Source organism: Sinocyclocheilus grahami, unplaced genomic scaffold, assembly GCF_001515645.1.
Source record: "Sinocyclocheilus grahami isolate Dianchi unplaced genomic scaffold, SAMN03320097.WGS_v1.1 scaffold117.1, whole genome shotgun sequence".
Taxonomy (NCBI): domain Eukaryota; kingdom Metazoa; phylum Chordata; class Actinopteri; order Cypriniformes; family Cyprinidae; genus Sinocyclocheilus; species Sinocyclocheilus grahami.
In genome coordinates, this window is record NW_015505296.1 from 905207 (window position 1) to 921231 (window position 16025).

Here is a 16025-nt window from a genome sequence, read left to right on the forward strand (position 1 = left end):
AGGGGTTATTTGTCATTAAACGTGCCTCTTTAAATATTAGCAGATGTTTGGAAGTGGTGTGTTCCCTGCGTCCAGCACATCCGGTTTCCTCCTCCACATATCTTTGGACTGTAACAATGTCCATTTGTCAATGATGTGTGTTTTTAATGAAAAACTGTTTTGGTTCAAATGTCCAGTGTAAATCAAGTAATGACGCAATATACCAGTCACCCGTAGAACACAAATACATCCATTTTAATGTGAGAAAATACAAAAAGAAACCATGTACAATTTATGTACAAACGTTTTGTACAAGACAGTATGTTTTATCAGCAGGTTATATTTGACAGAGATAGGTAGATCAGCTCAGCACCATCAATTTCTTCACGTCTGGTAGTCAAATCAGTCATTCTGCTATGAGAAACCCCAATTTCCTATAGTGAATATGCCAATAATTACATGTATGGATGGATGTTTGATGTTTGGTAACACTTTATTTCGATAGTCCACTTTAGACATTCTATTAACAGTAAGTAACTTAGCAACTACATGTCAACTAGCAGTTAGTAGAGTATTAGTAGACTGTCTGCTTAATATCTTCTTACACTTTCTTTGTCAACTTATTCTACTAACCCGAAACCTACCCTAACAGTCTACGCTGAGAGTTAGTAGACATGTAGTTGCAGATTAATGAGAAGTAGTTGACATGTAGTTACAAAGTTACTTATAGTTAATATAATGTCTAAAGTGGACTATCGAAATAAAGTGTAACCAGATGTTTTGATTATTTATTGAAGTGGAAGAAAAGACAACAACAAAACTGTAATCCATATTCAAGTTCAGCATGTTAAGACTTGATTCCCTCCAAGTATTTATTCTGTTACAGTGCATTTTCTTTATACAGTTTCTAAAACTTAAATATGTCCTTTACAGTAGAATAAAATAGCCAAAATGTGATAGTTGTGTATTACATAGCACATCAGTAAGGTTGCTTTGTTACTTTAATGAAACACTCTTGAATACATTGACAGGTGATCCAACTAAACGTCATAGTCAGTTCTACCCAGCATCTTTCAGTCATTGCTGTCCCCTTTTTTGACTTGTTCAGTATCTATAACCAAGGTGCTGGGATTTCAGCAGCTTGCATAGGCAGAAGTGTCGTATGCCCATTTGAATGCCACTTTTCGCTCTAGTGGGTCTTACGGCGTTCCTCCTTTGGTCTTCCTGCACTGCCTGGCTCTGTCCTGGCATGGAGGCAAGGATAGCTTGGATGTTCTCCATGCCAGTATTACTGACCAATGACTGACTGATGCTGGCAGATGGACACATTTCATGGCACTGTAGAAACTCTGATTTGTGTACACTGTAGTTTCTTCACAAGATGTACAAATAAATGCATGATACTAAAACAATTGCACATTTGTTGCAGTGGAAAAGAAATATCAGTATCACCTCAAACTGTCATTAGGGCTACGAAAGGTAACAAAAAAAAAATGTAAGCCAGCTTTACTTTGTAGTTTTGTCATCAGGATCGCTACCTGAGTATGTGGTTTGAAAAAGAAAGAAAAGATCTGTAAACAAACAACCGATTTTGACATTTTCAAACTAGTTGTGATGGTAACATTGAAATGCTGATGACAAAATGGAATGTAAAAACCTGATGGTTAATAAGCCTCAAAAAGAAAGAAAGAGCTAGTTTGCTTTCTACTTCCTTCAACATGCATCTACACTTTTCTCATCAAATGAAACCTGCTGTCTTGACTGTGCCATCAGCCTTTCTTTGTAATGTAGTTCGTTATAGGAAAAAGACTTTACATGGAAGAAAATAAATAAATCAATTGGACATTTAACACCACGGGATTCTTTTTTTTTTTTCAGGCTAGCAAGTATGTAGCCAATCCAATTATACATAGTTTACTCACATTTGTATTCTTTTTTTTCCTTCATTAAGAAATCTACTTGCTACAAAGTGTAACACCAATGTAATTACAATTCAGAAAATCACTTCAGGACAAAGCCTAATTGTCCAGTAGATAAACAATAAAGCTGAGCTCTTTTTACTTAAGTAAACGTGGACTAGAACGGGCAGAATTTATACAACAGATTTATATTCTTTTGCTCAATGGATGAACGAGCGCTAATGTCTCTTTTCTTGCATCTACAAGCTATTAGTTCACTGCTATTTCAGCACGCCTTTACCGAGACCTAATTTAGGTCAAACATCGCTAATATTACTATAACTCTACCCTCATTACAGAAAGAGCAGAGTCCCTCCTCCTGTGATTCTCTGAGTATCAACATCGTGTCATCAGTCATTCAATATTGGTTTTCACCTCCGTTAGGTTATGAAAATGAAAGCATATACGTTTGTTTTATTAGTAGAGCTCGAGATCCTTCAAAGCAGCCCGTGTAAGTATCAGAGAGCACTCCAGATGGCAAGCTGAAATTGTTCCTTTTGGACTCGGGTTCACGGTTGATGTTATACTGACATCATATCGCTACATTTTTAGTCTGGTTAATATATTGTGAATTAAAAATCATAACCATCTTATTTTACTCTAATGAGAAATGATTCTTATAAAAATCTAAATAAAATGTTTCTAATGCTAATTCAGGATTTAAGACTACAAACTATTTAGCTCATTTAATATTAAAGATTATGATGGATCTGACCATTTAATTTTATCCAATTAAAAATAAATTTGTATTGTAAAACTCTTGAAAAAGACAATGTGCTTCTCAAATCTGGAAAAAATAGATCACTTAATGTAACCTACTCTCTAAGGGGGAACATCTTACAAACTAGAGCCCACCCGATATATCGTTTTGCCTATTTTATCGGCCGTTATGAGCCTGTCGCAGATATATTGGTATCGGCGTATATGCTACTGATATGAACTTTTTTTTTTACGTAGTTTGTCCATTTTTTGCTACTGGTGATCTGGATGAAATGCTTTAAAAGCTTAAGTGTATGGAATACCATTGAAAAAAAAAAAACTTTATGTGTATATATATTCTGTTTATGTATAGACAGCATTCTATATATAGTACCAGTCAAAAGTTTGGACACACGAATGGGAAAGTGTCCAAACTTTTGACTGGTACTGTACTATAATATAGCCTACACAAAGAATATCGGCCGGTATATCGATATCGGCCTTTTTTTTTAAGTCCCTAATATCGGTATCGGCCCTCAAAAAACCCATATCGGTCGGGCTCTATTACAAACTCTAACTTTTTGAATTACAACTTTTAGGCACATATTGTAACAGGCACTGAAATCAATGCAGGGTTTTACAACATCCCACAATACCTTGCAGCACCTCCATTCTGGTGAGAGATAAGTCTCAACAACAGCAGCTTCATAAAGACTGTATATGTAGATGATAAAGGTTTCAAAGCTGGAAATTTGAAAAGATCCACACTTAAATTATCCAAAGCTTCTACAAAAATACACACCATAGGAGTTTCTGCACCTGCAAGGCATGTGGATGGTGTGAAACCATTTATGCTATGATAATGTCTCTAAACCCTACCTGGAACATAAAAAAAATCACTAGACCATAACTAAAAATAAGCCACTAACACAGACTAAAAACATGATGATGCAATTTGCAGTTCTCACACACACAGACATAATGATTGGACAAACAGGAAGGCAAGAAATTAATTAATGCCGTTTCCTTACTCTTATATGTGGAATAACGACCAAAATGATCTATTACCTATACACAAATGCTGATGGAAAATTCTGCCTCTATTTCCGGAACATTATTAAGCTTAATAATAAATATTAAATAAACAGTTCTAGAGGTCTGCATGGGACCTGCAAATTTCAGTGTTATTATTAATTCATACATTTAAAATTCCAAATTTAATCCTGTGCTGTAACAAATCTAAACAGACTTTTTGAAATGCAGACCTCTAGTTTATTTTCAAAAGCTCACAGGTTGATTGTGTTTGTAGAAATGCAACAGCGATATGCAGACATGTTCCTGGTTACAGTGAGCAAATGATAAGCAATGATCAAATGGTCAAAGTTCTATGTGTGGTCAAGGCAAGGGCCACATGCACATAACAATGAAGCAAACTCACAAACAGAACATGGAACGCTGAGTACAAACACACCGCATCCTTTCTGTACAAGGCGTGCTAAACCCACAGAAGTGAACAAACACACACATACACTCACTCTGCTGGGTTAAAGAGAGAAATAAAGGCCAACTTACTTCTGTTTGTCACGGGCTTCACGTGCTTTGCTGCTGCGGTTCTGCCGGTTCGTTGCGGCGATGGAGTGAACAGACGAGCTCTTCTTGCTGGATGAATGAGAGGAATGGGAGGAGTGGGACAGGCTCGCTCGGGACTGGCCCGCATTGTGGTCAAACTGCATCAGACAGAAGATCAGGTCCGTGGGCACCAGCTCAAACTCGTAAGGTGGGTTTGTGATGACATACCTGCACACATGTTCAAGGATCTCATGTAAGAGATATAGCATTTATTTACCTTGTTTAATGTTAAAGGGGTCATATGATGTGATTTCAAGTTTTCCTTTCTCGTTGGGAGTGTTACAAGCTGATTGTGCACATGTCAACATATTCTGTTACACCAAATACACAAAATAATGATTTTTAAAAAAAAGCATCATATGACCCCTTTAAACAATATTAAACCGGTTTATAGGTAAAGTGTATAATTTCTGTACCACTTATAGTTTTCCATCTACATATATATATTACCATCATTACTAATCTAAAGTTTCCTCATCGTTTGTAACTTGTAACTGTTAATTATCATTCAAATGTGCCACATAATCCTGATCCTCTCATGAAGCACACGAGGGACTCTTACAGTTGATTCCAATATTCAAATATTAGCATGTGGCTAAGCTAACAGCTGGATTCTGATAATAGTAATACATAGTGCACATAATAACATTGAAAAAAGATCAGTACTGATTTCACTACTGATTAAAATCATACTTGAAAATGTTTAAAATGGCTAAAAAATATTCACTGAACTTGCAAAATGCACTATGGGGTAGCTTTAGCCATGAAGGACACGTGCCAGTGCCTTAGATTGTGGATAAAATGAGGCACAACTACAGTACACTTTTTTTTTTAAATGCTTTTGAAAGAAATCTCTTCATAAAGGCTGCATTTATTTGATCAAAATCACAGCAAAACAGTAATATTGTGAAATATAATTAGGATTAAACCTATTTTAATATATTCTAAAACAATTTATTCCTGTGATGAAAAGCTGGATTTTCAGCATCATTACTCTAGTCTTCAGTGTCACATGATCCTTCTAATATGCTGATTTGATGCTCAAAAATTGCTTTGATGCTCCTTTCAGGATTCTTTGATGAAGTTGATTAAATCTAAATCTCTTGTAACGTGATAAATGTCTTTACTATAATTTCTGTTACATTTCAATAAAAGTATTAATTTCTTATTTCCTTTTTAAATTGTCCTTTTGAATATGAATTTATCTTACAAGCAAGCATAAATTTGTGAAAACTTTTATCAGTTGCGCTCCTACAGTATGTTGCCTGGGTAGGGACCTCACACCTTGCTAGGTGTGGGAACTGGGTTTACAATAATGTGGGCTTAATTGTTATTTCCCAGTAGTGAAGCTGGATTATAGGCCAAGTGAAATAAAGGGCTAAAACCCTCCTGATAAAGAGGTTAATAGGTCAAATGGACAGCTCACCTTTTTGTGCACTGGCCTGGTATACTTAAATGTGCATCTCGCAATCTATAGATTCCAAAGCACAGCATGTTGTATGTTTTTAATGCTTTACAAAATAAGTCTCCGTAGCAACCACCATCCTGAAAAAGAACACAAAATAGTGCTTTAATCGTTCATTCATAACATTCAAGTCATCATATGCTTATTTCAGGCATGACAGAGCCAACTTGAGTGTAAGAGCAGGTGTTGTTTGCCTCATTCATGTCTACACTACTATAATGAAATATGTGGCATTTTTACTTCGATACAGGCAGTGCTGGGTAGTAACTGAGTACGTGTCATCTGCATTACGTAATCAGAACCCAAAAATTAAGTACTTTTAATTGGAATATATTACATTTTAAATTGCTCATAATCAGATTACAGGTCCTTTTTTATGGATTACATTGTATTCACAAAATGACAGTAAACTATTCATAATTTTTTTTTTTTTTTTTTTACCCCAGTTTATTTTTTCTTTTAAATTTTCCTTTCTAAATGAACATACCTCTTATATACAGACCAATATTTATGCAAGTTACTAAACACTGCTGACACATAGCTGTGAAATACTTTGAATTCATCATATGCAGTGACGTTCACTAATCATTAATATTGAAAGTCTGGACAAAATTATTTAAAACCCAGAAGACTTTGGCCATGTAATGTCATGTTTATGATCATGTTGAAGGTTTATGTAATGTAGGGATTTCCAAGCTTTTGACATTTTACGATTTCATTAATTTTTTGTTTGTTTTTTATGAACACCCTACTGTTTTTTTTTTTTTTTCACAAACCACAGTTTGGGAAATTATATAAATTTTTTAAATCAGTATGGTACACTATAATCACATTCAGGTCTATGTGATAAATGTGTTGGGTCAAAAATAATTTAAAAGGAATCAAAAAGTAGGACTACATTACCTAATATGTGTAATCCAGATTATGTTATAAACCACAATGTACTTCATGTAATTTGTAATCAGTAACGGACCATAATTTTTTAAGTAATCTACCCAGCACTGGATATACAGTAGAAATACCATGAAATATTTAAGGCAGCATTATTTTTTACCCACAGACTTTGCATGTTCAGCTAGTTCACTTTGCATTAGTGGGCAGGGGAGACCTCGGACAGGGAATGAGCCCTGTTGGGGAAAATGCCAAAACGTGTCAGCTCCTCTTAACCGCCCACTTACCCCCAAGTCTGCGAAGGGCCCATCGTAGAGGGCCAGCTGGGCAACCCGACACCTGTCCCTGTTAGCCAGCGTCTGCGGCGTGCTGTAGCCACCTCTCAGCGCGTTCTCCTCAGCCAACAGGGCCTCCAGCTCCGGAGTGGCGCCTCCTGTGACCAGCGTCCGGATCAGGGTGAGGATATTATCATTGAAATATGTCTGCCAAGATAAAGGAGAGGATCCGGATGTGAGCACCATTAGAGTCACAACTCAAGACAGTCAGGATTTTGGAGCTGTCCCGAGCACTGTTATCTAGACCCTGATCTGTCTTTTCTCATTTCACTCCCTGGGAAGGGAAGAGACACAGGAATGCAATTATGCCAGCTGTTGTTGTTGTTGTCATCGTCGTCGTCTCCTCCCCACGCACATTAATTTTGGTAACACCAGCCACGCTTAACAGGGGAGCGTTTTGCACACGAGGACATTTTAATTATCATTATTGTAGCTAATTGCAGATTACATACAATGAAGAATAGATCTCATAACACAACAAGTTGGGGACATTTGTCTTGTACAGTGGGGTCTAAAAGTTTGAGACCACTAGTGAAAGTTCTTCTTTTTTGCTTTTTTTTTTAACAGTTTAGGTGAATAGTTGAATATGTTTGCTTTAATAATAATATGTTTATATGTGTAAGTAAAACATGATGAGCTGTGTAATCCTGCATCTGTTAACATGGTCAATGTCACATTTTAAATAGTGACCTACATGTATGTGTAATCCAGATTATTTTACTAACTATAATTTACTTTATGTAATTTGTAATCAGTAACGGTCCATAATTTGCAAGTAATCTACCCAGCACTGGATATAGAAATACCATGAAAGATTTAAGGCAGTGTTGTGCTCAAGCAACGTTTCTTATTATTACTGTCTTATTATTGTTGAAAACAGTTGTGCCGTTTAATATTCTTGCGGAAACTGAGATAGATTTTTTCAAGACTCTTTGATTTTTCTTATTCACTTCACCTCATAACTTTTATACACTACCATTTAAATGTCTGAGGTCAGTAAGATTTTTTTATGTATAATAGTTTTCTATTTTAATATATTTTGAAATGTAATTTATTCCTGTGATGACAAAGTGGAATTTTCAGCATCATTACTTTCATTACATTCAGTGTCATGTGATCTTTCAGAAATCATTCTAATATGCTGATTTGCTGCTCAAGAAACATTTATTATCAATGTTGAAAACATTTGTGCTGCTTATTTTTTTTTCTTTACTGTCACTTTTGATCAATTTAATGTGTCTACGCTGAATAAAAGTATTCATTTCTTTAAAAAAATCTTTCCGAACCCAAACTTTCTAACAATAGTGTATTTTAAATCCTAAAACTTTATTTTAATTCCAAGTTTAAATCAGATTCTGTATCCTTGACTTTTAAAGTGGTTTCTGACTTGTAGACCACGCTGTATCTTGTCCATCAAATGTTCTTTGGTGTCACTGATGATAAAGTTGTCAAATGATTATCGTATAAAAATAAAAGATTCCACTAAGACCACAAGGTCGTTTGTGTGATCACCAGAGGGCTGTGTCGCGGCAAGCTTGCACTAGAGCGACACCTCTCCAGGCCCCTGACAGCAGCATTCAGCCGAATGATGGATGAGAGCTGTCTATTAGCAGGCTTCACCTTTGTCCACAGTGAAATGCACTTGAAGGCTGCTTTGTTCTAGCTTCACTCAAAGTGAAAGGTACTGGAATTAAGCCATCATATGGATAAGGGGATAGTAGCGGTCGTAGGTGGTGAGGGGAAAAAAAAGAAGAAGAGAGGAAGGAGAAAAAGGTTTATAAAAAAAAAAAAAAAAAGGTATCTTTCCTAATCTACCCAAGATGACATTGTTAGGAGATTAGAGCTCTTGGACCCCATGGACACCCACCTTTGCGTGTCAAGGCATGTCATTAAAGAAAACTTGAGCACTTACCTTGTTAAAAGATCTAATAAGACTCTTGAAAGTTAATTTCATGACACATTATATGAGGAGTCTTGGCAACAACTTTCCTTTTGATGTCACCGCTGCTGACAGTGCTGTCTGATCAATGTGGCATTTCATTTACCAACCTCTGCCTACTGGTAACGCCTGAGCCCTACATCTAAAGCACTGCACAGCCGGAGGATGTCTCTTTCCTATACATTATTTCAGAGGATTAGCGGTGAGACATGCCTTCATGTAATTCTATATGACATGCCATGATGGGAGAGAAATGACTGTGCACCTTTTGACAGGTTGCTTTGTTCCCCAAATCACTGGCTGCTTTTGAATACGAACGAAAAGATCATCTGAAGCCTAGTGCCTGAGCCCTACATCTAAAGCACTGCACAGCCGGAGGATGTCTCTTTCCTATACATTATTTCAGAGGATTAGCGGTGAGACATGCCTTCATGTAATTCTATATGACATGCCATGATGGGAGAGAAATGACTGTGCACCTTTTGACAGGTTGCTTTGTTCCCCAAATCACTGGCTGCTTTTGAATACGAACGAAAAGATCACCTGAAGCCTAGTAGATAATATGAAGGATCCTTCACACAATAAAAGGATCTGAATCGACTTATTCTGCGGCGATAATTTTTTTAATGGATTTATGCATGCTAATCTGTTAAAAAGGAATTAAAATCAGTAAACAGGTGTCAACGTGGCAGCTGTTTAGCCACTAACTCACCGCACTCATCAGGGAGTCCAACACGCTGATGGCGAACGCGGTACCACAGGCAAACGGCTGGGTCAGATACAGCTCCGTATCTGGGTCGTCATCGTCGTCTTGGTCCAAAAACTGAACGTTGGAGTCATTCACTGCAGTACAGAGAGAGACGTTTTACAACTGTGCAGAAGAGCTGTGAAGAGTCAACTAATGTCTTTCAAAGGGTGAAGAGTGTCTCACCAACCAGCAATAAACGGATTAATGATGTCAAATAAACAATTAGCAAAAAAATAAAAAAAAACTGCATGCACATCAGTGGGCATGCGTTCTGGAGATTAATATAGACTGAAATATTGATATCTGCACAATGCAGTACTCAAATTGTGGATCTAACTTGTATCTGAATAACTTAGAAGGGATAGTTAAAAATGAAAATTCAGTTTCTGAGAGAAGTTGCGATGTCTGGATCGTTCTTTTGAGTCAGATCCTTTTAATGAATCATCACTTCACAAAACTGATCTGAATAGTTCGGTCGAAAATTGGACTGATCCTGTTCACTGACTCAATAATTCAGTCACAGCGGTGAACGAATCATTAGAGGGGAAGATCATCAGATCATCAAAATTACACTTTGTTTCTCATACAGCTATTGTATGACATCAAAAGTATTATGACCTACTTTTATTAAGCTTTTGGATGCTTTTTTTTTTTTTTTTAACTTGAAAGCCTCAATCCCCATCCATCGTAATTGCATGGAGAAGAGTGACTAGTATAATTCTTTGACATTTCTCTTTTTGTGTTGCATCAAAAAAAGAGAGTTCTACGTATCTGGAACAACACAAAGATCTTTAAAGGATGACTATTTGTATTTTTGGATACTATTACTTGAAGTGATTTACAATTATCAAAATTTTATTGTAGGGAAAAAGACAAGTTATAAAGCACTATTGTAAAAATTTAGGTCCACTTATAAATAATATTAAGAAAAACAAAACAAAACAAACATTTTTAAACATTGGTATCTTTGGTTGGACAGCAGCAGCAGTCAGATTGCTTTGAGGCTATTGGGTATGGTCTCAGCGGCCAACGTATAGAGACAATGCCCTGAAATCCTGCACGGTTTGAACACAGCCTCACACAATCTTTGTTTCACCCCCTTTCAAAATCTATGCTTCAGAGATTAGGGCCAGCACCAAAATAAATAAATAAAAATAAACAGCTTAAAGCAAGGTTTGATCTGTTTTTTTGTTTTTTTTTCTAATTTGATTTCTTCCCAGACTTCCTGTGAGCTAAGGAAGAGAAATGTCAGTCTTTCAGACAGGCCGCTGATGAAAAGGAGCCCGGGCCAAAGTATTGAACAGCAGGGAGATGCTATGGATACAGCCACAAGGACAGACTCGCATGATCAAAGGCCTAGTGATGCTCTGAGAAAGAAAGAAAAAAAATCCTTAAAAAAGGCCAAAAACAAGACAGTCAATTTCAACCAGAACTAAGGATAAAATGTGTTCAAAGTGATGCCATGGGAGCAGGCCTCAGCTGCAGCGAGAGAAATCAAGGCAAGCTGATGAAGGAGGCAGTGCATCAGAGTAGCGGAGGACAAAGGCGCAGCTTACCCAGTTCTGTTATCATTTGTATGTTGTTCCCACAGTTTTTTTCCTGACTGAATGAAACCAAAGGCAGTAGTTTGCCAGGCTTAGCTAATGATGATAAAACAGTGTTGAGGGGAGACAGTTATTGAAACAAGTTCAAAGCCAGAGAAAGAGAAAGCATAAACGAGAGTATCATGTCAAGAGTGGGATTAGAAATCTAAAGGTACAGTGTCAGGATGAAGCGCTTCTGCTAGAACTCCATGGAACAGTTCGGCCGTGTTTGTTCACGATAACGGGGATGTCGTAGAGGCTTACATATCTACTGCACTGCAAATAAGGGAAAGATTACTATGAACCATTTAGAAGAGAAAGCAAATCGCTTTCAACATGTTTTTCCACAGGTTTCTTGTGTAATCGCACATATTCCAAAACTAATACTGCAGGCCTGATTTACCAAGCGCTCCATTGGCGGTCAATGATTTGCTTGTGTAGAGAATCTGCTGATTAAGTTGTTTCAAAAAGTAGCGGTGAATAACGTTTAATTGAATTTTACACTACCTTTAGGCTAAACATTTTTCAATCTGTGCAAAGACAGGGTTTCTGCAGGATTTTTAAGCTCAAATTTAAGACTTTTTAAGACCTTTTTTAAGACCTGCTCAAAAAAAATGAATACCATATGAGCGGGGTAGGGCAATGTTTATAGTATCATATTAAACTGTAAAATTACTCTAAAAAGCATAATTTACAGTTCAGATACAAGTTTTCACAAAAACAACAAGTTTTATAAAATGATCAACTTTCCATTTCAGCCTTGAAACCACTTTTAAGAAAATGGATGAGTCAAAAGTATTAATTGTTATATTAATTTAAACAATTATTATTAATAAATGATATAATCATTTATTAATAATAATTTAAACAATTATTATTAATAAATGATTATATCAATTAAATAACAAACAAGCGGTGTGCGATATTAACAAAAAAATGACATCTCAGTAATTTTCTGGGATTTTATCGATAACGTTAATTAGACGATATTTTGCTGAGTGTGTTATTTTGCTGATATCTTAGGGAATGCCGTGGACAGCTGACTCCTGAATTTTTTTAATATTTTTCATATTCTGTGTGGTCAGTTCACAGCAGTGATAGAAATTAATAATTTCCAACCAGTTTTATGGGCATTTTTACCTTTAAGCCATTTTTTTCTAAAAGTATGTACCATCTTTTGAGTCAAATTCTTGCATTTGGGCTGTTACCAAGCAAATGAAATCAGTATCAACTAAATTTATCTTAAATCTTTAGCTGCATTAGAAGTGGCATTTAGATGCATTTACACACAGTTTAATGCAGCTCTGAGGGACATGGAATACTTTAACCTGCATTTACTAATGCATAAATAATGTTTTGATATATTAAACATAAAACATTGAAAACTGATGTTTGAAATTATTTTAAAAATGACCTTAAAAGTACCTTGTATACCTTAAAAGTGCAATTTAAACCGCCAGTAGGTGGCAGCAAGTCACTGTTAAGGGAGTCATTGTGATTGAACCAAATCTTTTAAACGGTTGATTCATTCAGGAACAATACTCAGAGATGCAAAACAGCGCTGTGGCTGTGTTTGGAATGATTTTTGTTGGCGAAATAGAGCAAAAACAGGCAAATGGTGTCTAAAACGTAAGTCTCTTAATATTAACTTCTTGTTTATATTTGTTTCTGTTGTATAAAATCAATATCACATTTGTAATCATGCTGACTTTTGGAGAAAAAAGCGTCACTCTTCGTGTGATATTAACTATATGAAATTATATAAATATATACATTTTCTGCCCCATATCTTGAATTATGTGATAATTCTGAATGCATTTTAATAGACTGATTCATGCAGTGAAAGAACATGCTCTAAATGTGCACGCGCACTAGTCTAAACTACTAAGTTGTATGCGTGCACTCTGTAGGTGTGTTTTGTTTGCTTTTCGCGATATACTCGATAATATCAAATCGCACATCATTAAAACAATTACGATATTATCGCAAACCATACATATCGCACACCCCTATACTGTTTAGATTTTTAAAATGCATTGTCTTCTTATCGATCCACCAGTTCACATTTAAAGCTCCGCATGTTTGCAGGACAAAAACATGGGTCGATTTTTGCATTTGTCTGAAATCTAAACTAAACAACAGTTTTATTGAAAATGCACATTAATTCTCTGCCAGCAGGTGACGCTTTTGGCAGACCTATAACTATTTCCCCGGTAACGGCAGAACACAAAGCAGCGCAGCACCGGACTTTGAATGTGCAGCGCTAATCAAATCACAGCCTTTTGAAGGTTATTCGTCACATTCAGTATATCGCTTTGTTTTTGTCTTTCTGATGTGAGACTTTTATTTTGAAAGATGTGCATGAAAGCTGTTGACACTTTTTTTTTTTTTTCAGTTTAAAGGGGTCCTATTATGCTCTTTTACAAAGTCTTGATTTTTTTGGGGGGGTGTTAGAAAAGGTTCTCATACTAGGTTGTTCGAAAAACATTCTTTTTCACATATTTTACATTAATACAACACCTCTCTCCCAGGTCTGGCATGAACGGCTCGAATAGTTCCAGTATCAAATGAAGGCGAAATGTGCTGTGATTGGTTAGCTGGGCCAGTGTGTGTTGTGATTGGCAGCACTCGGCGCCTGGTCGGGAAATGACATGCCCCTTACCATAGCCGCCTGCGAGCTGCGAGCTTCAGTGTAAATATTGCATCAAAATCAAATCAATTTGAGCACGATTTAAACCTGGATGATTGTAACCACTCTAAGTTTGTCTGCCTTGGGAAAGATAGCATGTCTCCGACATAGTGATAACACTCGTTGCCTTCTCTAGTGCAGCTCAACCAGGTCTCGTCCCATTCGTCGATATTTGTGATATCACAAATCCCGGAAAATATGCGTTGTAGTCCAAACGAATCGTTCGTTGTAGTTTTTGAAAAGTGATTTCTGTTAAATAAAATATCTCTTTTTGAAGTGGACTTTGAACTTTGTAACTTTGCAGCTAACTTTATGCTCAGACAAACAGCAACATTACAGACTAGCTAAAGTTGAAAAAGTGAAAAAGCATAATAGGACCCCCTTTAAGTAAAGACTGCCTGAGAAAAACATGCTGTCCCGATTCAGTATCTGCGGTCAGATGAGATGTTGTCAGGCTTAATGTCAGTCTCATTATTCTATAGTTTTTTTTGTAACTTGCTATGAAATAAAAAGTCTCTCACCTCAGAAAAATGAACTATCCTGTCCTGTCAGACATTATACTGTGCTTGTAGCACGCACTCTTCAATTGCTCGCGCAAATGCGGCAGCGCACACTGTACATCATTTCACTAAAGCGCAAAAGAAACTAGGAGCATGCAACGTGTGAAATAAAAGTAAAGTACCAATAAATCACATAACTGGTACTTTGTGTGATAGCTGGGAAGGATTTGTATGAAGGTATATTTTTTTAAACAAATTATATATATATATATAAAGTGGGTCGCGGCTTGATGACCATGGGAAAATGTGGGTCTCATGGCCAAATCCGTTGAGAAGCACTGCCCTATCCCATATCATGATCCATAATTGGTTTGACAAAGAAATACATTAGGTTATGGAAGCAAAGTGAGTTGAGAACCGCATTTGATGCTGACTTTCAATAACTTTCAGGTGGACAAGTTTGGATGAAAATGTTTAAGGTATGTCGTTCTAAACCTGTATGACTTTCTTTCTTCAGTGGAACACAAAAGAAGATACGCTGGGGTCCAAAACAACATTGGACGACACTGAATTTTTGCAAAGAAAGACACTTTTCAAAATATTTCCTTATTGTTCCACAAAAGAAAGAAAGTCATACAGGTTAGGAAGGACATGAGTTTGAGTAAATGAGTAACTGATTTTTGACTGAATTGTCCTTTTAACCTACAGTACATACATGCTTTTATGGCTGTACAAGTAGAAACACTGAAAAGCACATCCATTAGCCTGCAAACATGTAATGTACGTATAGAGAAGCCTGTGCTTTTATATAGATTACACTTTTTTTATGCAAGACATTTTTTAAGGTGTCTAGACATGCCATAAAGCACCATAAATTAGTTGTAATGATATATTATATTCAGCTCAAAACAAAATGTGAATGGAAGTAAATTGACTTTAAAACCTTAAAAGCAAAAACTTAATACTATCTGATACAGTTAAAGTGATGATGTCTAGCTGCTCACTGCTATAAATTGGGCACTTTGGGAAAACATTTCTATTTTGAACAAAAAGAAAGCCGAAACAAGCCTTTTATTTCATAAATGCACCTGTACTAGAGCCATGATGTTCTAACGGAGAAGATTTTTGCTGTTGACGTTAAATTGTTAGAGAACCTGATGTCTGCTTATCTTACCCTGGCCTTGGTTGAAGTTCCTCAGGGGGGCTTTCTGATAGACTCTGTCCTCATAAATGGGGTCGATATGGTGCTCAGGAGACTGCAAGGGTCTTAGCTCCGAGCCCAGGTGACTGTGCTGACTGCTGTACGAACCCCTGGAACCTACATCATATACAAAGGCAGATTCTCAAGCGCCATTAACCAGAACAAAAATGCTATAAATATACTTGGAAACAACAGTGTCAAATTCCGATTCATCTGTCTGATGATATCAAACAACCGCTACAGTAAGTGTGACCAGTGCTTATGTGTTTTTAATGGTGATACTACCAAATGGAAACACTGTATCCCGCAAATCGCACTGACCTGCCAGACTGCCAGGTCTCTGGAGGGTGGCGTTGGCATACAGATCATGAGAGATCTTGTACTGATCGGTGGTGTGGAGCATACGTTT

At 36.6% G+C, this 16025-nt stretch overlaps 1 protein-coding gene across 1 annotated transcript in view; it reads right to left on the reverse strand.

The window, feature by feature from the left end:
* Positions 1-215: 215 nt before the first annotated feature.
* LOC107589535 (calcium-activated potassium channel subunit alpha-1-like) overlaps positions 216-16025 on the reverse strand; it is a 287488-nt gene continuing 271678 nt past the window's right edge. Inside the window, 6 exon segments of the mRNA XM_016278007.1 lie at positions 216-390; positions 4209-4433; positions 5692-5810; positions 6909-7103; positions 9608-9738; positions 11200-11283. Coding sequence (XP_016133493.1) covers positions 309-390; positions 4209-4433; positions 5692-5810; positions 6909-7103; positions 9608-9738; positions 11200-11283 — 836 coding nt within the window. The 3' untranslated portion in view covers positions 216-308.